Genomic DNA, 22,697 nt, shown 5'->3' with positions numbered 1-22,697 from the left:
TGTTGCTTGTTGCTGTCGTTGCCTTTTAGGCTTTGTTCAGACCGGTGACTGTAGAAAGCATGGACGGCACAGCGTCTCTCAACATTACACAGGTCTAGCGCCTCTGCTGGCTGATTGCAGTATGATTCGTAGCTCTGCAAATCTGCTCTGATTTGCTCAGTTTTAGCTTAAAATCGGTGAAATTGAAAAATCTGATTTTGGTGGCCCTACAGTGGGAATAAAGACGCTGGTGCCTGTGTCCTTGCAGGGCGTGCTTGAGCTTTTGCGGTGCTTAAGCAGGTTTTTGCTGCACAAACAGCTTAAAACCACGTAGACAGCATTTTAAAAATAATAAATCAAGCCTGCCTCCTCCACGTTCAGCGCTCCTCATGTGGAGAGTGAATGAAAATTGCGGTTTTAGAAAGTTGCTTTAAAGATGATGTAAGCATTACTCAGATCTGTAGGTGATCCCTCTTTCTGCATCCCTCTCTCTCTCTCTCTCTCTCTCTCTCTTTCTTTCTTTCTTTCTTTCTTTCTCTACCTCTGCCTCTGCCTCTGAGCCCGAGGCATCCAGGGCTAAAGTAAAAAGTGTCATGAATTCCAAACAGTGCTCCTAAACAGCGAGAGTGAGGGAGGTGCTTTATCGTTTGCTTTAGGGCTCCTTTCTCCACGTACAATGCGTCCTGGTGCGACTGGCCATGGGGGAAATCATTTCCCGGCATAAAATTAACCGAATCAATGGTCCTCTTCATGAATGGGCTTCGGCTCCTTTTATAGCCGCCTCCTCTGGGCCTGGGTGGAGAGCCGAACCCTCTCCCGCTGTCATTCCGATACCCCCCCCCACTCCATGCTTTTCTGTTCGACTACACAGACAAGTGTCCATCACCTGTCGCAGGTACTCTTCAATGTCAGGCTCTGCAGAGCTGCCAGCCCGGTGCAATTCAGCTGAAAGGACCCGAGGGCCCAGAAGAGCCTCCACTGGGATGAAGGTTTCTCCCAATAGCTCCCTCCCCCCAGCATGTCCCACATCGGTTGGCGGATTTGCATAACCTTGTTGTGAGGAAACATTCCACAGAGACATGCACAGAAAACGCTAAGCGCATTAGAATGCTAAACCGGATTTGGACGTCTCATTAGCGGGGATGGGAAATGTGAGCTGTGTCAGGCACAGGTAGATGAATGAGAGAGCGAGGTATTACGAGAATGAAAGAGAGCGAAAGAGAGAGAGAGAGAGAGAGAGAGAGAGAGGAGGTACTCGCACCATTGCGCTTGAGCCACAGGTGGCCCAACTGCACCAAACGTCCTTGTGTCAGCTGCCTCTGCAAACAGCCGTGCAGGCGGTCTGTCAGATGTTCAGGGAGAGGGTAGTCACCCAGAACATGAGCATAGCTGATGGGAATCTTTATTCGCGATGCCCGCCCAACGCACGCATTATCCTCTTGGCAGGCCTCTGTGTGGAAAGCCGTGCGCATATTCAGCAGCTAAATCTGCAGCCTAAAAAGCTGAAAATGACTTTGGCACCTCCAAATAACCCAATCCGCCAGCCACTTCTCCAGCACTCCCTTGAAGCGCTGCTGTTCTGGGGTGCAGTAGAGGTACCACACCGTATTCGATGGCGACTCCAGCCTTTTCCAGCCTAGTTTCTGTCTGCTGGGGGTGCTGAAGTTGAAGTTACTGTCCAAGTGTATTTTGAGACTGCCGGTTTTATTCATCCAGACTATTGTCTGGGGTATTGCGACACAGATGCAGCAGACAGAGATCAAAACTCGAGGACTTTATTTCAATTTCTACGTAATTAAAAATGAAATATGTAAACATAAACATTCATGGTGGTTCAGTTCTAGAGAAACATACACCGATCACCCATAACATTAACACCACTGACAGGATAAGTGAAATACGGTGGTCATCTTTATCAACAGTGGCATCTATAAAGGTAAAGTGCATATACACTGATGTACACAGCCATAACATTAACACCACCTGGCTAATATTGAGAAGGTCCCCTTTACCCCCCGAGGTATAGCTTCCACAAGACCTCTGACGGTTAGCAGCAGATCCTTTAAGTCCAGTAAGTTGTGAGATGGGCGGGACCTCCATGAGCATCAATGAGGTGACCCTGTCACCGGTTCACCACATGCATGTTTGGTAGGTACTGACCACTGCATTTCAGAAAACCCCTACAAGACCTGCCTGATGTTTTGGAGATGTTCTGATGACCCAGCTGCTTATCTAGAACATCACAGTTTGGTTCTTGTCAAAGTGTCTCTGATTCTTACGCTTTCCATTGTCCATGTCCATTTTCCTGCTGGAGTCGCTGTAAATAAAGATCATCAGTGTCTTCCCCTTTACCTGTGAGTGGTACTAATGTTATGGCTCATCGATGTACATCAGATCTTCCATGTTCTCTCAAATTGCTTTCTCGTGCTGACCTTCTTCTTCATCACATTGCTTTAGCTTGCCCCCTAAAACAGCATTCCCCAAGTTCAGCCTTGGTAGTTCGTCCTTGGCAGCTCGCGGGTAGTCACACTGCTGTACGGTCATTCTGCAGTTGGAACAGCAGCATGGTGTGAAATGCATTCTGGGATATTTGGCTGTCCCAAGTTTACACAAGTCACCTCCTGACGCATCCTCGATAACACAGCCGGAGCAAGGACGCATGCAGGCATTTGGACTGTGCTTGGCAAGATGCGGACTCTTGAACGGAACAGTTCTTGGGCTGTGACTGATGACATTTCACAAGTCCACAAGAACACAAGTACAGACGAGAACGCAGATGGAGAGTCGACCATTGCCTGAGCGTCCCCTTATTTTTCACAGGATTAAACTCCTGGTATTGCTGTTTCTCAGCAAAGGGAGTGTTCCATCAATGCTAGCTCCCTTGCTTATTTTACATGGGTCAGCTGGCAACAAGTTCACAGAGGAATGGAGAAAAAAAAACAGTCCTGTACAGACTGCTAAAAACAAATGGCATCAACACCAGCATTTGTCTTGTAAAGCGCTTACACACCAGACATTTCAACCTTTGTAGATGCCTTTTCCACATTTGTTAAAATCATGCTGCCGACACTGCTACCAGAGCTCATGCAGCATGTGAACACGGGACTATCAGCTATAGAGATTTGATGCAGTTATTGAAGAACTTCAACAACTTAACTGAATGAAACCCATCAGACAAGACATGATTGGTGCCCAATTTTTTTTTTTTTGGTTGCTATAAAGCAGTGGAAGCTCAAATCATATCCAGACTACATGGCTATACCATCACAAGCCTATTGCATTGCTAATTATCAGTATTCCCTATGATATACCGCTGGACTCTGGGCTCTGAGTAGCTCAGTGGTTTAATGTGCTACCGCTATGCTGCTTTGCCATCAGCTTCCGGGGTTGGAAAGAGCACAATTGCCTGTGCTCTTCAATAGGGGGTAAGATAGCGCTCCCTTACTCTCTCACTTTTAAACCAATGTGCCACTTTGAGGCTGTGACTGGCTTTACATGTATTGGGGAAGACATGTGTTGAGCCCTTACCCACCTAGTGTCGGGGCAAGGTGGGTCTACGAACTGGTGGGTTAATTGGTTGTGCCAAATTGGGAGAATTCAGCAAACAAATGAATCCAATATCTCTAATATTGAGCGATATTATCGACCGATACTGATAAATCAAAATATCAGTTAGGCCTAGTTATTATACATAGACAGTCAGTGTCACTCTGTCAGTCTTACTTACCAACACTGCTCAGTTTGAGGCAAATGTGTGATGAAGTAGGCATGTAGTTTACCCTGTACTAAGTGGTGAGATACACTGTATGTCTAAATGTTTGTGGACACCTCTTTTTATCAATGCATTGAGCCACATTAAGTTGCACCTATTGCTGACAGATGTGCAAATGCGCAAAAACACACATAACCTCTAGCCTCTGTAGAATAGGACTCTCTGGAGCAGTCAGGCATGAACCTGTTGGCTCCATTGGGAAGTTGGGGATGATAAGGTGGGGTGGTGATCATCCACTAAATGTGATCAAATCCTTACAGCAGTGCTCCTCCAAAATCTAGTAGAAACCCGTCCTACCTGGACAGTAGAGACAGCTACTCCAACAAAAGCAGGATCAGCTCTTTTTAATTCGCTTGATTTGAAAGAAACAATGAATGAGAAGGTGTCCGGATACTTTTGCCCACATAGTGTGTAAGCTACAATTTGGTAAAAAGCAGAGATTTCCAAACCTTGACATTTGTCAGGAAGAAAAATTCAACTTTTCTTCTGACTATTCTTTTAGGCAATTCAGCCTTTCAGTTTGAAGGAGAGCACAGTGAGGCTTTAAACCCGACCAGGCCTGTGTTCCTCTCTGTCAGCTAGAATGCTAATTAGCACAAGGAGAGGCTCGTCTCGGAGTAGCTTCACCTCTGTCCTTCCCGCCGCTAAGACGCTCTTAATCAAAGGTGCCCAGCTGCATCTGTGCCTGGCTGCACCTCCGGGGTAAGTCATGCATCTTCCCCACCCGATCAGAAGCTGCAGAGGGAGGCCGCCACCGCTGCTGCTGTGTGATGGATCACGCTCAGAGAGACGTGACATGGATACAACAGTATCTCCAACTACAGAACCATGTTCTACTGGGCTCTGTAATCCACAAAACACTTGCAGAGGCCGCGATCGCCCTTATCTCCCTTGGTCTTGGATCTTAGAGGGTCAGAGCCCATGCCTTGACCTCTTTTAAGGTCAAACAGCGCTGGAAGACCTAATCGTTAATCATTCATAATCACTCGGTCCACTGTGTCCTTGGTGTTAAGACAGACATCACAGACGTATAGATTGAATTGGCATTCGTTTAGCATGAATGGAAAAGGCACTTGTGTTACACAAAGGCCTTTCAAGATAAGGAATTTTCAGCCATTTAATTTTTATGTTATACAGCATATTCATATGTCCTGATGCAATCATATTCAGCCATCTTTGAATATCTTTTTTTATCCTGTGCTGATAATTAATTAGTCATGCAGTTTGCACCTAGACTTCCATTCAGGCATCAGGGGACACTTTGTGGGGCAGCCAATCATCATCATGCTGCACTGAATTGACCTAATACAGTTAAAAAAAAAAAGTAGACTAAATATATAAAAAGTATTTATTACTGGATTTAAAATAAATAAAAATATATTTGAAACACTTCAGCAAACACAGCAGACCCCTGACTCTGGCCTACAAAGCCAAGACTGGACCAGCCAGCCCCTCCACCAGTACTTGATGGCGATGGTCAAAAGCAGATCTGCACCAAGAGCCCTTCCAGCTTCAAGTACGGCTCGGCTCGACCCGCCATCCTTTAAGATCCACGGAAGACGAGCGTCCAGACTTTTTACTGTCCTGCACCGAAAAGTGGTGGAACGAACTTCCCCTGGGTGTCCGAACAGCAGAGTCCAACGCTCGCTGTCCTCAAACCCAGACTGAAGACCCTCCTCTTCTGAGAGGACTTGGGTGAAGAGTAGTGCTGAATATCGTGGTCTCTGTACTGTCTATCCTGGTCAATACAAACTACAAACAAGGGTATTTTCTGAGTCTACAGTGAAGCACTTTTGTAAGACGCTCTAGATTAGAGTGTCTGCTTAATGCCTTCATTGTAAATGTAAACTGGACCAATTTGAAAACGCTACCACCGTTTTGTTGTTGTTCTTGTTTTTGGGCTACCTCCAGCTTCTAATGGGCAGGTTTAAAGCAAACTTTAGGCTGGAGGTTTTTGCTGGATTTGGCAACCCATCCTCCAGTCAGAAATAGTCCAGTAGCGACAGTTGCCAAGTAAAAATCCAACTAAAATCCAAATTATCACAACTTACCCAACTGATAGCTAGCTAGCTATTCCAGACAACATTAACCAACCAGCTTTCAGGATGCTGATTGACAGTTACCACACTGTTGCTGCTTTCCAGCAGGGAAAAGTGCAGCCAGCGGCCCTCAAAAAAACGCAATGAGGACCCCCAAGAAGGAAAACTGTGCCGTGCAGTGTAGTTCTCAGCTTTTCCACAGTCCATCTAAATTATTACCTGCACCTGCTCATGTGTCATTCAAGAATCAAAACAGCCATCACTCCACCTCCACCCCTCTGAGATGGTGCCAAACACAACCTGGTATCACACCTGGAACATAACCATGCTACTATGTTTGAAGAAAGAGTTCTAGCAAAGATGGCCTCTCAAACTTTGTTTTGAATTACGCACATTTTGGTTTGGGTTCAGCTGGAAGGGCTTGCTCAGCAGAATGTCCACCTGCAGTCATTTAGAACCTGCAGTAAAATCAGCCCATGTTTGATCATGCTGTTCATTGCAGAACTTTCTCCTGCCTCCGGAAGGAGATGATGGCCGTTTACGAGAGCCCTTTCCCTTATATTGCCATATAGATTCACATCATGATGGCAGGAGCCTGCTGCTGTAAAAATTTATTGGCCCTTCAGGAACACTCTCTCTGTGTGTTCTTTAAAATTATGCAGGCTGGGTTTGTGCCTCATAACGTATCAGGCTGGAGGGGGCAGGTCATACGTCAATGTTAATGTGTTAATAATCACAGAAGACAACATAAATCTGATATGACAGCATCTGTGTTTGATCATTGTTTTAACAGAGAGTAGATTTATTAACAACATGGTCATACAAGGTGATTCTGGACAGTACAGATAAGCCTTTAAAAGCCTTTAAAACTAATTTTAAGCTTTTAAAATTAGTCACCTTGCATGTTTTACATTTACAGCATTTAGCTGACGCTCTTATCCAGAGAAACTTACAAGGTTACTCATTTTACAGAGGCGGGGCCAATGTAGTGTTAGGAGTCTTGCCCAAGGACTCTTACTGGTGTAGCTACCACAGCCTAATCACACAGACCAGGACTCGAACCCCAGTTTCCCAAATGGTGTGGTAGCTCAGTGGCTGGTAGCGTTGTTATATTTTGCGCCACACCAATCAAAATGTTCTTAAGGTGGTAGTAACTTGCTGCTGCAGATGGCGCTGCAAGAGGATGATGTGGCTTTAAATACCTTTGGAGTGTGTGACGGGTCTCAGACATTGAGAAGAGGTGGTGCAGTGAGGGTCTCGTTGGATGTGTGGAAAATGGGTCACAAGCAGATACAGGTAATGATTGGCTGAAGGAGTGATTGCATTTGGGTGTGGCCAAAGACCATAGTGTGAAGGAAGTAGCTGAATCTGCAGGTGTATGGAAGCTTACGGTCATTCGGGTCTACCAGCAGTGGCAGAAATCCCTACAGTGTACAGGAGATTCTACTCATTCTCATCAGTCTTGAGCAGAAGTGAGTAAAGGCCTCTTGCGAGCCGCTCTGCTCCATATATTAATGGTCTGCAGTTCCTTGTGGATCGTTCTCTCAGAAGTTGGTGGTGAAGAACCTGCCCTGACTTCTTGAAGAAGTTTTTACGTGGAAGTGAAGCCATTTTCATTCGCAAGCCGTGAAATCTGTCCATCAATTTCATCTTTTGGCCACAATTCTAAGTAGAATCTCCTGTAGATTTGGATTTTTGCAACTGCTGGTAGACCCATATGACCATAAGCTTCCAGACACCTGGATTCAGATACGTCCTTCAAACTGTCGTCTTTGGCCACGCTCAAATGCAGTCACTCCTTTTAGCCAAACATTAACTGCCTCTGCTTTTTTTCGACCCATTTTCCACCCGTCCAACGAGATGCTCACTGCACCGCCATCTGCAGGAGCCTGTAGTTACTACCACCTTAAACACGCAAGGTGCCTATTTTGTATTCAAATGTAAATATGTAATGAAGTATTATATTTAATTGCATTTCACAGTGAAATATTCTGTATCAGCAGTTTTGAGTCCACATTTTTTAGTTTTGATTAAATTCAAATCATAATAACATACTTTGTTTATAAGCACAAATGTGCTATTGAGTGAAAGTGTTGATCCGCAATGTGTCTCTTTGAATGAGCTACAAGTTATAATGCATGTTGAATGAGGCTGTGCTTTTATCACCAGCGATAACTGTGACTTCGAAGGGTTAAAAAGCCATCTCGCTGCATATTTGTCCAATTTTCCTCGCTCCGGACATTCCAACACTCCAATGAGTTTCCCCCCATCGTCACATTTGCTCATATAGGTGGGCAAACATCTCCCGGCGTGCCTTCAATTTATGTTTTCCTGCAAAAAGTTCTTTGCTTTGGTTTAATCATTAGAAAATAGATGTGAAGCCCAGCAATGGAATAATGGGTTTTTTCATCAGCTGCGGGATTTAAAGAGCTTTGAGCTGCTGATGGATGCCCTGGACTTTCATCAGGTAATTGTTCTGCATGGCGCAACAAAAGAAAAGGAAAATTGCTTCGCGCCAAACTGCCCCATTTCATCTTAATAAATGGATTAAATTGTGATTTGAAAACAGACATTGCGACGCTACGCACTAGGCTGTTTGTTTCAGCTCTGCCGGCCCAGGACCCGTTCCTATCAATATCTGCCTCTCCAGACATTAAATATGATATGGGCAGAATGTGTAGCTGCATAAAGCAGTAAAATATTGCAAATTCATTATACACGGAGGGTTGCTTTGGAGCCATAAATGTGTAACAAGCAGGGAGATTGAGATTGAAATTGAAAAAGGGTTTGGGAAGAGAAGAAGAAGGGGGAAAAAATGTCATAAAATTTCTTGCACTTGTACTGCAGCAGGGAAATATCCCTTCTAACAAGACAGGTTCGGACTGGAACAGCGACACAAGCACTGCAGGCATTGCACTCTGTTCTTAGTACATGCAAGCTTTTAGTTTTAGCCCTCTGTGAATGAAACAGCCTTAATGGGTTAAGTTTCCAAAGACCGAATATCGGTATTCGAAGTAGAGAGATAACTCTATGTGTACTGAGGAAGGAAGAGAGTGACACGTTCCCCGGCAAAATTCCCCATTATGTTTAATAAGTCTGATAATGATAATTAGGCTCCCCAGTGGAAGCAGTTTCAATCATAACAGGCACATTTCTCAGTGCCATCTGACATTATCTTTCTGAGCAAATGGATAGGGTGCCTCTTTAAGATCCTGATGAATAAACAGAAGGAACATGGCCTAGAGGAGCTTTTTTGCCGTCTCATTTTAGGCGAGTCTACAGCTTATGTTGCGTATTTGGAAAATGATTAAGTTTGCCTGCCATGCTTAATCGACTGCATGCAGGAGAATGTGAACACTGCGGCGAGTGAAGCATTTAACCAAACTGTGAAGCTACTGTATAAAACTGACAGCGGGTTACAGAGGAAAATGACCTTAGTGCAGTTTAGCTTAGCAGTGAATGTAATAACCATTGGCAATGCTTATTAATAATGTGCATTTCTTTATGCTCCAATACGATTTTTCATGTGTTTTTATGTTATTTCTTTTTTCTGTCTTTTCCTTGTGTAAAGCTGCTTTGTGACAACCAGTTGTAAAAAGCTATACAAATAAATCTGACTTGACTGGACCTGGGGACTGTCTATAAGTGACACTAAACGTATACATCCAAGAGAATCCAGACACAACTTCTAATTAGTACATTCAGCTTTAAGGTGAACCAACTGCTGGCACTGCTGTTCAATTGCACACACAGCTTATATAATCTCCATATAGAAAAACATTGAAAAAAAATGGGACTCTAATGGACCTAAGGCCTTCGTGTCCAATGCCAAATGTCTGCTATAGGATTACAAAGCCAAACTGGGCTGTGGAGCTGTGGAAGTGCATTCTTTGTGATGGAGTTCCATCTATTACCTTGGGGTGAGTTTCGGAGTGGTGTCTATGATCCAGAGCCAGACACGGGCTGGCCTGGTCATTTTAGGGCCGTATACAGTTTGGACCCACCTCTGATTCAGCGGTTTATATTTCTCATTCTTTAGTTTTATTATTTGTTACATTGCAGATTAATATTGAAGGAACACATATGGAATTAAAAGTCAACAATTTCCATATTTAATGACAGCTTTGCACACTCTTGGCATTCTCTCAATTAGCTTCATTAGGTAGTCACCTGGATTGATTTTCCAACAGTCTTAAAGACGTTCCCAGAGGTGCTGAGCACTTGTTGGCTGCTTTTCCTTTACTTTGCGATCCAACTCATCCCAAACCATCTCAGTTGGCTTTAGGTCGGGTAATTGTGGAGGCCAGGTCATCTGACTCCACTCCATTCGCAGAAGGAGTTCTTGGTCAAATAGCTGTTACATAGCCTGGAGGTACTACATAATTCCATATGTGTTCCTTCACAGTTTAGATGTCTTCAATATTGATCTACAGTGTAGAATGTAATCATAATAATTTTAATTTTAAGTGTGCCCAAACTTTTGACTTGACCTTGTGTGTGTAAATATAGACATTTAGGCATATGTATATAGTCACTGTCCTTCAAAAACCTTATCAGATGATCATTGCAGATGATGATGAAGACCCTCCATATCATCCATCATCAGTACCTGACCTTGCTAATGCTGCTGTGGCAGAATTCAATCAGTTCCTTACAGCAGTGTTCCAACAGCTGGTGTAAAGACTTCTGAGAAGAGCAGAGAGTTACTAAACCCTTTTAACAACTTTCTTTGATTTCAGAAGAAACGTTGGATGAGCAGGTGTCCACAAACTTCTGGCCATATAGTGTCATTACATTCTGCTGGAACCTGAACCTCCAGTACTCACGGACCTTAACCTCGACCCAAAACCTAAAGCTTACCCTCAGAATTAAGCATGTCATAAATTCTGACCGTGTGACGATTGTAAATGTGCATCCTCAAGAACTCTGTAGAAGCTCTGCAGTCCTTATTAATGCCAAAGCAAGACCCAGTGTAGCCGCTGTGTGGATCACGTGTGGAACTCAAACCTCACTAATTTTACAAAGCACCTAGACTTGCAAAAAAGAAAAAAAAAAAGTTCCCTCTCTATATCTGGAACACACGTTTTCTGCCATGGCACTTAATTAATGAGGCAGGTGTTGCAGGGAGCGCCTGGGTAGGCACCAGGGTGGTATATGGAAGGAGAGGAGCAGAAGGTGTGAGTAATGTGCCAGTCCCATTGCCTGGAAGCCGGTGATTTAGAGGCCTTCTGGCTCCTGCGGCTCCAGCAGAGAGCCCTCAGGCGGGAGAGGAGAGGAGGGGCTTCTCTCCGGGTAGCTGTAATGGCGCTAGAGGACCTTACTAAAGACCCCCTCCCAGAGACTGTTGACTGTTCAGCTGCACTGCTTTCAAACCAGTCTAAATGCACTATATGGACAAAAGTATTGGGACACCTGCTCATTTATTGTTTTGCCTGGAAATCAAGGGTATTGTTGGAGTTGGAGTAACTGTCTCTACTGTCTAGGGAGGAGGGCGTTCTACTAGACACATTCTACACATTACTGTAAGGGTTTGATTGCATTCAGTGACAAGCCTTAGTGAGGTCAGGAAGTTGATCTCATCTGACCCCATCCCTAACTCCTCAACTCATCCCAAAAGTATTGGATGGAGCTCCTCCACCATCATTTCAGAGAACAAAGTTCTTCCACTGCTCCACAGCTCAATGCTGCTGGGGGGCTTCATACCCCTCTACTAGCCCACGCCTGGCATTGGGCAGCATGGTGCCAGTAGGCTCCAGAGAGTCCTATTCTATAAGCAATATTCAGCTACAGAGCTACAAGCTGTAGCTGAATGCATTCATTAAAAGGGGTGTCCACAAACATTTGGACGACTTCAAATCATAATAAAATAGCTCCTCTTGTACGTATCTAAATGCAGCATTGATCGAATGTGAAATTGCATTTGTTCTCAGTGCCGATAACTGAGGCAATAACGCCCAGGGCTTAGGCGTCTGCTAGTTCTGCTCTGATCTCCTGGCTTTTCACAGCATGCAGAGGGGATATAGTCTACTCCACTGCTCTGGCATATGTTGTATCGAGGAGATCCCCATTTATTCAACTGCTTCCTATGTGTGTGTGTTTACTTTCCAGGCGTAATGGGGGAGTACGAGCCCAAAATCGAGATCCACTTCCCTCCGACGGTCCTGGCTGCAAAAGGAGTCACTGTGCGACTGGAGTGCTTTGCCCTGGGGAAGTAAGCAGCACTGATGGAATTCACAATTCACGCCCAATACACACCTCCTCCCCTCCCTCCTCCCCATCCAGCCTCCACCTTTCATCCCCGCCACATCACTTTCTAGGTGACACCCTGCTAGACACCAGAAACTACGCACTACACTCCCAGAGTGGATACTTGGCTGCGGCATACTGTGTTAATAGTCATAATTGTGACCTGTTTATCCTGTCACAGCTTTATTTTGGACTGAAGCCTCAGTTGCTCCTCCTGAGGTGAAGTACTACCCTGACTATATTTATGCAATCTGTTTCCAAGTGAGCATCCAGCAGTAGCGCACAGCCTGCCGCACTTGGCATATAGAGCCACACAATTTTGCTTATTGAAATATTAGTGGAATAGAAACGGGGCTAGCATTGAGCCCTGGGGAACGCCGTTTTCTCCTAACAGTTGCACAGGGGGTAAAAGAGAGATCAGAGAGTGGAGTGAGCGAGAAAGACTAGAGGAGGAGAGGGTGAAAAAAGAGATCTTTGCACACCAGGCTTTGCGGAGTGCTTTTAATCTCCATTATGTCCACGTTTGGCCAAGGATCCCTCAATGACAAATGGAGTTGGTCAGTGCAGGCAAGACTGCCAGGAGGAAGAAAAGCACTCTGACGAGTGTGTTTGCAGCGAGTTATGTGAGCTTGAGGCCTTATTGAAGCGTTGTTAAAAGTGGATGCGTCTCGCCGTGGCCTGTGGCAAAGAGCTGGGTCTGTTTAGGAGCATGCTGAACTATCTCAGGGTTGCATATGGTGATAGTCCTTGTAGTGAAGATTGCTGAAAGCATCTTTTTTCTTTTATTTATTTATTTATTTATTTTAAAATATGCTCTAGCGTGCTATCACATCCCACCTCCCCCCTCCTTCAACTGTAACTTTTTTTTTCTTCAATTTTATGGAGGTTTCAATAGAGGCTTATACATCAAAGTGAAAGTAAAAGCTTACAAAAGTAGAACACATTAGATGGGATATGCTGCATATAGAGGAAATATACAGCCGAGACACCCTGGAACAAAACGAATGTCTTGTTTTTATGGTATTATAACTGCAGCGTCGGTGCTGAGCCATTTTTTCATTATTCTGTGATCCTTCCTTTTATTGTAGAGATGTTTATGAGTCACTCATAAAGGGAGTGTCTGTTATTATTTAAAGATATGAAATAATATGAGTATGCATTTAAATCATTTATTTATAATTGTTTTCAGCTCTATTACATATAAACTGAATAAAACTAAGAGATTAAAAGCAACTTAGATAAGAAATATCCAAATATCTGCATCCTCTGCGTATGGCAGCACGAACAGTCCTTTAAGGAATGTTCTGGAAATGTTCTGTAACTCAGAAACCGTTGATGTGAAACAGCTTGCCAGCTTCAAATTTGCTCCTGTCGCTGACAGAACTGACAGAACGCTTTGCATAAAACAATACAGCTTCTCATTTTCGAGCGTAATCCTGTGTCACCACGCTCCTGCTCTGTTTATATTCCTTATTTGCTCTGAATTAAGCATCTACACGGCCTATCTTAAAAGCAAACAGCTTCTAATCTCCACCGCTCTAAGCACCCCATAATTGTTTACAGTGCCTGTGCGAGCTCTCTTCGTGAGGGAAAGTCATTTACAATTAATTATCCACATTAGAATAATAAGCCATTACTTAAACCTATAGACATTGCCCTACATGTTCTCGTTCACCTCCGTTCCTCCAGTCCTCCAGTTCAGTTTAGCTCACTTCACAGGGAGATCACACGCTCAGCAGCCTCTTTAGTCTCCTTGTCCTCTAAAGCAACATTGCACTTTAGAGGTATGCTGGGTAATACACAGAGATTTCCATTTTTATGATTTCCCCGCTCCCAACTTACACAATGGACAAAAGTATTGGGACACCTGCTTATTCACTGTTTCTTCCAAAATCAAGGGATTTCAAGCCAATAGGTTCATGATGTTGATCTGCTCAGGAGAGTCCTATTCTATTGGCATGAAGGGGCTCCGGGTGGTCCAGTGGACTAAGGCACTGTCAATGTGATCAGAGGATCGCTGGTTCATATCCCGATCATGCTGCTAGCCACCGGTAGCTGGGGTCTCAAGAGAGCGCAATTGTCTTTGCTGTCTCTAGGGTGGGCAGATGGCACTCTTCCCCCCACATCACTCTAGAGCAGCGCTGGCCATCACTGGCGTCCACTAGCCGGTGCGTCAGAACCAGGTATACGGCACTTCCCTTCAGGCCAATTGGTTGCTCATCCTCAACTCCCCAACAGAGAGCCCAGTTTCACTGCTTCATAGCTCAATGCTGGGGGTTTGTACCCCTCTAGCAAGTCCTATTCTATTCTATTTACTTCTCCAAGAACTACTGCTTTTCAAATGAGTGTGTTGGAGCAGGAAACCCACCCTGAAATGTGTGAGGAAGAGGAGGAGTTCTGGGAAACACTGCCTGCTCTAAACCAATTTGGCGCTGATGGCTTTGTGTCCTCCGGTGAACTTTACTGCTCACCCCGTAACTCCAAATGAATGATTTATCAATGCGCCTTATTAGGAAATGTCAATCTTTATATAGGCACAGGGGACTGAAATTGGACTTCAAATTGCTTTTAGCCCCACCCAGCACTGTCAGTCAATGTGTGTGACGGCATCAGATAGTCAGGAGAGGTCTTTGTGTGCAGGCTAAAGGGCTGCGGTGTTTATTATCGAGAGTGTCCAGGGCAGGGGAAACGTCTGTGGGGATGGCCTTCAATGCCAGTTTTGTGCTGAATGCTTTCTAAAGCAGAGCAGTGATGTGTGGCCATTCCAGTCCTAGGAGGAGCTGCTTCATCCATGCTGACATTTTGTTGACAGACGTGCAGACATTCCCCCCTCGCATAATCAATTTACATTTACACAATTCAGTCTGTGCGTTATACAGTAGTCCTCGTGGTCCAGTTGTTCCCAGTTCATCTCTTTCCAATGAATTGGAACCATGTGTGGTTCCACCCACTAGCCAGGTGTACCCATCACGCTGTCTGACCGAGAAGGGAGGGTGAATGCTAGCAAGTGCTTTCTCTGAAATACGAGAAGCCAGCCATGGCATGTTTTTAAACTGCCACAGCAAAGCACCATTACTGTACAGCTCCTCCACAAGGGTGTTAGCTGTGAATTCCCAACCTACACATACACTGTATGCCCTGTTGAAGTAACCTTTGTTGGAGTAACTGTCTCTACTGTCCAGGGAAGGCTATCTACTAGATTTTGGAGGAGGATAAGTAACATAAATGAGGTCAGGATGTTGGATGATGATCACCACCCCATCTCATCATCCCCAACTCCTCAACTCATCCAAAAGTACTGGATGGAGCTCCTCCACCATCATTCCAGAGAACACAGTTCTTCCACTGCTCCACAGCTCAATGTTGGGGGGCTTTCTACCCCTCTAGCCCACGCCTGGCATTAGACAGCATGGAGCCAGTTCATGATGTTGATCTGCTTATGAGAGTCCTATTCTATTGGCATGAAGGGGCGCTGTCACTGTGATCAGAGGGTCACTAGTTCAAGTCCCGATCATGCTGCTAGCCATCGGTAGCCGGGGTCTCAAGAGACGCAATTGGCCTTGCTCTCTCTAGGGTGGGTAGATGGCACTCTCCCCCCACATCACTCTAGAGCAGCGCGGGCCAGTGCTGGCCGTCACTGGCGTCCGCTAGCCGGTATGTCAGAGCCGGGTATACAGCGCTTCCCTTCAGGCAAGTTGGTTGCCTGGTGACGTCGCATTGGTGGCGGTTCGTAAAAGAGGTGTGGCTGGGTGGTGTTAGAGGGGGTACAGGTTTGGTAATTGGTGATCTGAATTGGGGAGAAAATAGGTAAAAAAAATCTGAAATAAAAAAATAATTAAATAAATAAATCACATGAATTCTGAATCCAATCTAAGTCGCATCACCACGTAACGGGTGATGTATCAGATTCCAATTCCACATATAAACTGAAATTGTCCGATTCACAGATGTCACATATGAGGAAGTCAAGGTATGTCAATGAAAGTCAGCAGCAAAATGTAATAATTAAATTTCCTTCTCGTATACCGTCATGTTTCCCATTTCCAGTCCTGAAGTATCCGGGCAGCGTTTTCCTGCTCTACGCTGATTCAACTTATTGGTTAATTATCAAGCTGTCTCAGAGCTGAAGCAGTTTTTTTTATGTTAGAGCAGAGAAACTGCATTGCAAGCACACTCCAGGACCAGGAATAGGAAGTGCTGTCATAGCCTTTTGACAAATAGTCCTTTGTTTTACCAGTCTGAGGCACCAAATTCGATCAATTACATCTAAACAGATCTTTCCCGATCCGAATTGAGCCATGTTCATATACTAAACACAGGGAATTTCAGCAAATAATGGCACGTCTGAACCCCTCAAATCCAATCAGGTGAGGAGGCGAAACAAATCAAATTCGAGCCGCTCCCTCCGCTGTCCAAATCCAGCCTCGCTCTGTTCAGTTTCCTTCTAAACTCCACCGATTTGAGCTGACAGGCCTCAGAAACTTTATCCAGGCTACACGCATGTCCTTGTAGGACTGTAGCTGGTGCACAATACGAGTGAAGCAGGCTCTGGAATGGGCCTTTTTTCACTGCCGCTGCCGGATGATTGATGTGTGCGGCGTTTCTTTTCTTTTTTTTCTATGGTGTCACATTTCCATCCCTGGAAAGCTGTCTGACAGGGCCGTCAGTGCAGAGCAGCGCTGATGGTGTCTGATAGAGCGGGTTATCTCCGCGTGGGCCGCGCACCTTAGGAGGTCACATCACACATCCGCCTCGGCCACAAACAGGGATGGATGACAGTGTCCAAATACACTTATCTGTACAGCTATCTTTCAGCTTATGGTGATATGCGGTAATCACCGAGTCTGCGGCCTGCCTGGCTCTATCAGGTGCTGGCACAGGTTTCACCTGCTCTCACTGTGCATGTCCACGCCAATAATAGTTTAGCTTACAGATGGGAATCTACCTCCACTGCAAGGCCTCCTGAAAGGCCTCCACTGCACATTTGGGGTTGCTTTTTTGATTAACTAGATTTTGGAGGAGCATAGCTGTGAGGATTTGATTGCATTCAGTGATAAAAAAAAGCATCAGTTAGGTCAGGATGTAGGATGATGATCACCACCCCACCTCATTCCTAACTCCCCAACTCATCTGAAAAGTACTGGATGGAGCTCCACCACCATCATTCCAGAGAACACAGTTCTTCCACTGCTCCACAGCTTCTCAATGCTGGGGGGCTTTAAACCCCTCTACTAGCCCACGCCTGGCTTTAGGCAGCATGAAGCCAATAGGTTCATGATGTTTTTCTGCTCCAGAGAAGTCCTATTGTATTGGCAGTACTTCTTTTTCTACAAGTTGTGCAACAATGTCAACAATGGGTGCAACTTAAAGTAGCTGAAAACTAGAAGATTAGAAGAAGTGTCCCCAAACATTTGGACATAGTGTCATTTAGTTAAAATCCCATAGAGTGTATTCATTGCTTTTGAACACAAGGTATTTTATTACACGTGTTTCTCTGTTGTTTTTTTTCTTGTTTAGCCCCGTCCCGACTATCACCTGGAGGAAGATCAACGGAAACATCCCCAAAAAGGCTCGTCTGCGCAAGTCTCAGGCTGTGCTGGAGATACCCAACATTCAACTGGAAGACTCAGGGAGCTACGAGTGCAAGGCAGAGAATTCACGAGGAGGCACTGCCTTCCGGGGACACCTCCAGGTGTACAGTAAGCACTGCATCTCTAGTGAGAGAGAGAGAGAGAGAGAGAGAGAGGGAGAGAGAGAGAGATTACCACCATGTCCTTTGCCTAGAGGTGCCTAAAGTAGCCTAATCTCATAATACCCGTTGCTTTTTCATTGAGATGATGTAGGGTGACGTCCTCCTTTGGCCAGATATATCCTCTTTTTGGGGTTTGAAAATGCGTCCTGCTGTGATTTTCTGATTTGTGTAAAACGGCAGAATTTTGCGTAGATTTCACGTCAGCGTTGGCTTTTCACACATCTTTTCATACAGCTTTACACGTCTGTTTAAGCCCCGCCTTCTCACTGCTGCTATTGGTCTACATGTACCTGTATCTACATGAACCATTAGTCAAGCTGCTTCCTACCACAGCTGATTGACCACAGTCTAAAAATGCCTAAAAACAAATGTAAATAAACACAAATCAGTTTGGTTTTGACCAGATTTAAACATTTTATTAACATTTTATTTTATTTATATTAAAGTTTTAAGGCTTTGTTTGTTTTTTTAATCATCTTTTTATACAGATACACAAGATTCAGGGTATCAGCATTAATTACGTCTGCTGCATAGAAACAGAAAACAGGGTAATAGAGTAGGCATCTTTAGTATATATGCATATATATATATATATATATATATATATATATATATATATATATATACTTTTTTTTTGCATCTCAATTTTTTTCTCTTTTGCTTCCAATATAGTACTTCCAATTAACCCCCGTTAGTAGTTAATTAGTAGTTAACTGACATGTTCCCGACACTATGGGGGAGGGAAAAGACTTAACACATGTCGCCTCAGATACATCAGAATTCAGCCACCACCTCTTTTCCAACAGCTGCCGGGCTGTCGGCATGCTCGAAGAAAAGCACCGGCTCCCCAGCTCCTCCTCCGTACCAGCTAACAGACACCTGTGCCGGCCAACATCACTCATCAAGAGTGATGAGAGTGATGAGAGAGGGCCATCTACCCATCCGGAGAGACCCATCTACTCGTGGCCAATTGTGCTTCCTCTGACTCCGCCTGCTGATGGCAAAGCAGCATGGCTTGGGATTCGAACTCACGACCCCCAGGCCATAGTGGAAGCACATTAGCCAGCTGCATGAGGTCACTTTGTATAATGACTCTGCTGAAAGTAGAGCAGCAAAAAGACACTTCAACACTGAATCCAGTTCAGGACAGCACTTTTAATAACACAGGCCTTCATCTTTCAAAAGTAGAACCGGTCACTTTGAGCCCAGTAGGCCTAGCATTGCTTACAGCACTAAGAGGCGACCTCCACACTAGCATAAGTTGCCTTGGGGAAGCCGGTTTCACTCACAGAATTTGTCGGTTCCATTTTTAATTTAACATGTTATATTTTTTTGAAATTGCTGAAACTTCCACCCTCGTTCACTTTTGCATAAATTTGAGTGTCCTCCTCCTCATAGGAATAAATTAAAGCTTGCCTTATGATCTCTGTCACAAGCTTTTACATGAAAAATAGCTTTGTCCGGGAATGACTTTTACCCAATTAATGTCAGGGGTTTTACATCATTAGTTTTACTTTCCAAACCAAAAAAGCATTCTTCTTTGGCCTAGATCCCCCCCGCACCCCCCCAGCCCTGTGGTGACATTGACAGTGATCTAATTCTGGTGTTAGGGAACCCCATTCGTCACCCAGCATTGTCTTCCATAATCCGTTGGAAACTGTCTGGGGCGTAGATGAAGTGCATGTTATGTCATAACAGCAGTTTCTCTGGGTTTGAAGATGAATGCGGTGTCCTGGTGATTTTATAAAATCACAGATTTATCAGCTTCATGGCAGTCAAAGGGATCAATGCCTTATATCTTCATGCGTAGTCCAGTGGTGCTTGCTGACCTCAGGAAACATCAGTTGGATTTCTGTCAAAGCTTTTGGGTTGTTTGGGTTGCTGCCATGTCATCCTCAGCTGTTCAGCACAAATGTACAGTGTCGCACAGTATACTCTAAAAACAGTCCAGGAACCAAAACAACAATGCAATAAATAAATAAATAAATTATATATATATATATATATATATATATATATATATATATATATATATATATATATATATATAAAGAACAGACATGGATAAAATTTTGGTTACATCAAAATCTCCAGAGGTTTTTACACCCCCACAGATTAATTAATTCCCATGGATTAACTGCCGAAGTTTAACCACATCAGTGTGCAGCACAATTTTACTGCCGCTGCTACTGTTACAGTAGTAATCTCCTCAGTCTGAACATGGAGCTGCACTAATACAAACGAACAGACTATGTCAAAATAAAAGTCACTTATACAAACGAACAAACAGAACCGGATCAAAATAAAAGTCACTAATATAAACTGACAGACTGTATCAATATAAAAGTCAATAAAACAAACAAAAAGCAGACTATATCAAAATAAAAGTCACTAATGCAAACAAACAGACCTTATCAAAATAAAAGTCACTAATACAGATAAACAGAATGTGTCAAAATAAGTCATTAATGCAAACAAACAAGCAGACCATGTGAAAATAAAATGCAAACAAACAGTTTCAATATAAAAGCCACTAATACAAACAAACAAACAGACTGTGTCAAAATACAAAAGTCAGTAATACAAACAAATGGACCATGTTAAATTAAAAGGCGCTAATGCAAACAACCAGATCAAAATAAGTCCCCAATACAAAAGAACAAACAGACATTTCAAAATAAAAGTCACTGATACTGCATGAACCAGTTACACAAAATTATTTTAAACTGAAAGCCAAAATAACTCTCACATTTTGTTGATCTGAAAAATGACCAATCAAAAACTACGACCCAATCAGAATTGTGTTTTAAACCACTGCAATTAATGTGATCCACTTTATAACGTTAGCTTCTTACATCATTTTTTTCCTTCTGCTGCCCTTTTACAGATAGTCTTTTCTTCAGCAGGATGTGAGATAAGGGAACATGGTGGGTCATAAGCAGAGCATGAAGCAACCGGTTAGGAGTTCATGTGGTGGTTGGCAGTCATAATGCTAATTACAAATCATGATGGCTGGTAGAGAGATCTAATGGTGAACCAAGAACAATAAATAAAGGAGTTCACTGAATTCACATTTTTGAAAACTTTTTTGTCAACCTAAGACAACATATTGAAGGGTTCACTGACTCGGTAAATGAGCAGAGGAACACACATCTGATATCCTATTCCTTCTGTGTAGCATGAAGGGATTTCAAACTGTGCCGTTCGCAGTGCTGCCCTAGCAGAGAGGAGGATAACGCCTCTGAAAAAAGGCCCTGTGCCAAGACGATATTTCCCACTGCTAATGTGAGAGATTATTCTTTTGTCTCAGAAGTCCTGCTATCTTTACGAAGATGCTGCAGAAAGCTGTCCTTGGCACAGAAAGCTCCTGTATCTGCTTGACTGGAGAAATGAAATGTTCTCCATTAAGGAGCTGAGTTTTTCTTTAACTGCCACCCAGTGTTACAGAAGTGTGTCTGTGTAGCGTGGAGCACAGCATTATCTTTAAATGGGTTTATATTCAAAATGAATGGTTCAGTTCTTTATTTTAATCACATCGCTTACCCTCCTCTTCTTGTAGCACAAACATGAGTTAAAGAAAGAGCTGAAATTGCCGCTGGCTCACTTCAACACTGTGTATGTGCTTTCACTTACTTACTATATCATACGTAAAACAGCCGTCAATACATATGATATCTTATGTAATTAATTATGTAATTATGTAAATATTTACCAGAGCTTTGTGCAAGAACAAGCCGATTCTGGTGGATCTCACAACTCCTGTTAGTGTATTTATCTAATGGCTAGAATGCAGCATATGTACAAATGTTTGTGGACACCCCTTCTAATGCATGCACTCAGATTGGAGCCATTGCTGACATGGATTACAGTGGCAATCCCCTCAGTCTGGACGCAGAGCTGCAGTGGACACGCCCAGACTGAGCAGGTGTCCATCACGGGAGGCAGAAGACAACACACCGAGCACGACCACGCGTCTGCAGCTCCATTAGTCTGGTGTTAGAGTGGAGAGCAGAGTTATGTTAGTGGGAGGAGTGGGAGTCTCAGATGGACACGGGCTGAGTGGAAACAGGAGAACCACGTCAAAGTAAAAGTCACCAATACAAACTAACAAACAAACCATATCAAAATTAAAGTCACTATTACAAATAAACAGACCATATCAAAATAAAAGTCAGTCATAAAAAACTAACAAACAGACTGAATAAAAAAAAGTCAGTAATAAAAAACTAACAGACAGACTGTATTAAAATAAGTTAGTAATGCAAATAAACCATTTCAAAATAAAAGCCACTAATACAAATGAACAAACAGAGCAGGTCAAAATACACAAGTCAGTAATACAAACAAACAGATCATGTTAAAATAAAAGGCACTAATACACTAATACATTGCTGACATGGATGTGCAAATGCTTTTATGTAGAGAAGTACTGCCAATAGAATAGGACTCCCTGAAGCAGATAAACATCATGAACCTATTGGCCCCATGATGCCTAATGCCAGGCGTGGGCTAGAGGGGTATAAAGTCCCCCAGCATTGAGCTTTGGAGCAGTGGAAGAACTGGTGGTGCTATGTCCAATACTTTTGGGATGAGTTAGGGATGAGGTGGTGATTGTCCAACATCTGGTGGACATCCGGTTGTCTGGTGACACTGAATTGGTGGCCTTTCAAAAAGAGGTGCCGTCTTTTTGTGCATGTGCTAGTCCTCACCCTCCCAGTGTTGGGTGGCATTACATGTGACAGGGGGATACTGCTAATTAGTAGGTTGGGTAATTGGCTATTGAGATAAATTTAGTAAATAAAAAATGACTTAGAATAAAATGTTTTTTACATTGACAAAAACTCCTACCAGTGAGCTGCATGTCTAATTCACCTTCCTAATGCACATGTTTTATGTGTTCAGTGACCTC

At 43.7% G+C, this 22,697-nt stretch overlaps 1 protein-coding gene across 4 annotated transcripts in view; it reads left to right on the top strand.

Annotated features, from left to right (window-relative positions):
* cntn5 (contactin 5) overlaps positions 1 to 22,697 on the top strand; it is a 324,354-nt gene that overhangs the window by 223,367 nt on the left and 78,290 nt on the right. For all 4 annotated transcript variants that reach the window (XM_072694549.1, XM_072694548.1, XM_072694547.1 and 1 more), the window contains 2 exons: positions 11,899 to 12,001; positions 17,554 to 17,735. In XM_072694549.1, the coding sequence (XP_072550650.1) occupies positions 11,899 to 12,001; positions 17,554 to 17,735 (285 nt within the window). The remainder of the gene's footprint in view (positions 1 to 11,898; positions 12,002 to 17,553; positions 17,736 to 22,697) is intronic.

Source organism: Salminus brasiliensis, chromosome 13 (assembly GCF_030463535.1).
Source record: "Salminus brasiliensis chromosome 13, fSalBra1.hap2, whole genome shotgun sequence".
Lineage (NCBI taxonomy): Eukaryota > Metazoa > Chordata > Actinopteri > Characiformes > Bryconidae > Salminus > Salminus brasiliensis.
Note: the sequence above shows the minus strand (reverse complement) of the source record. Positions and strands in the feature narration are given on the sequence as shown.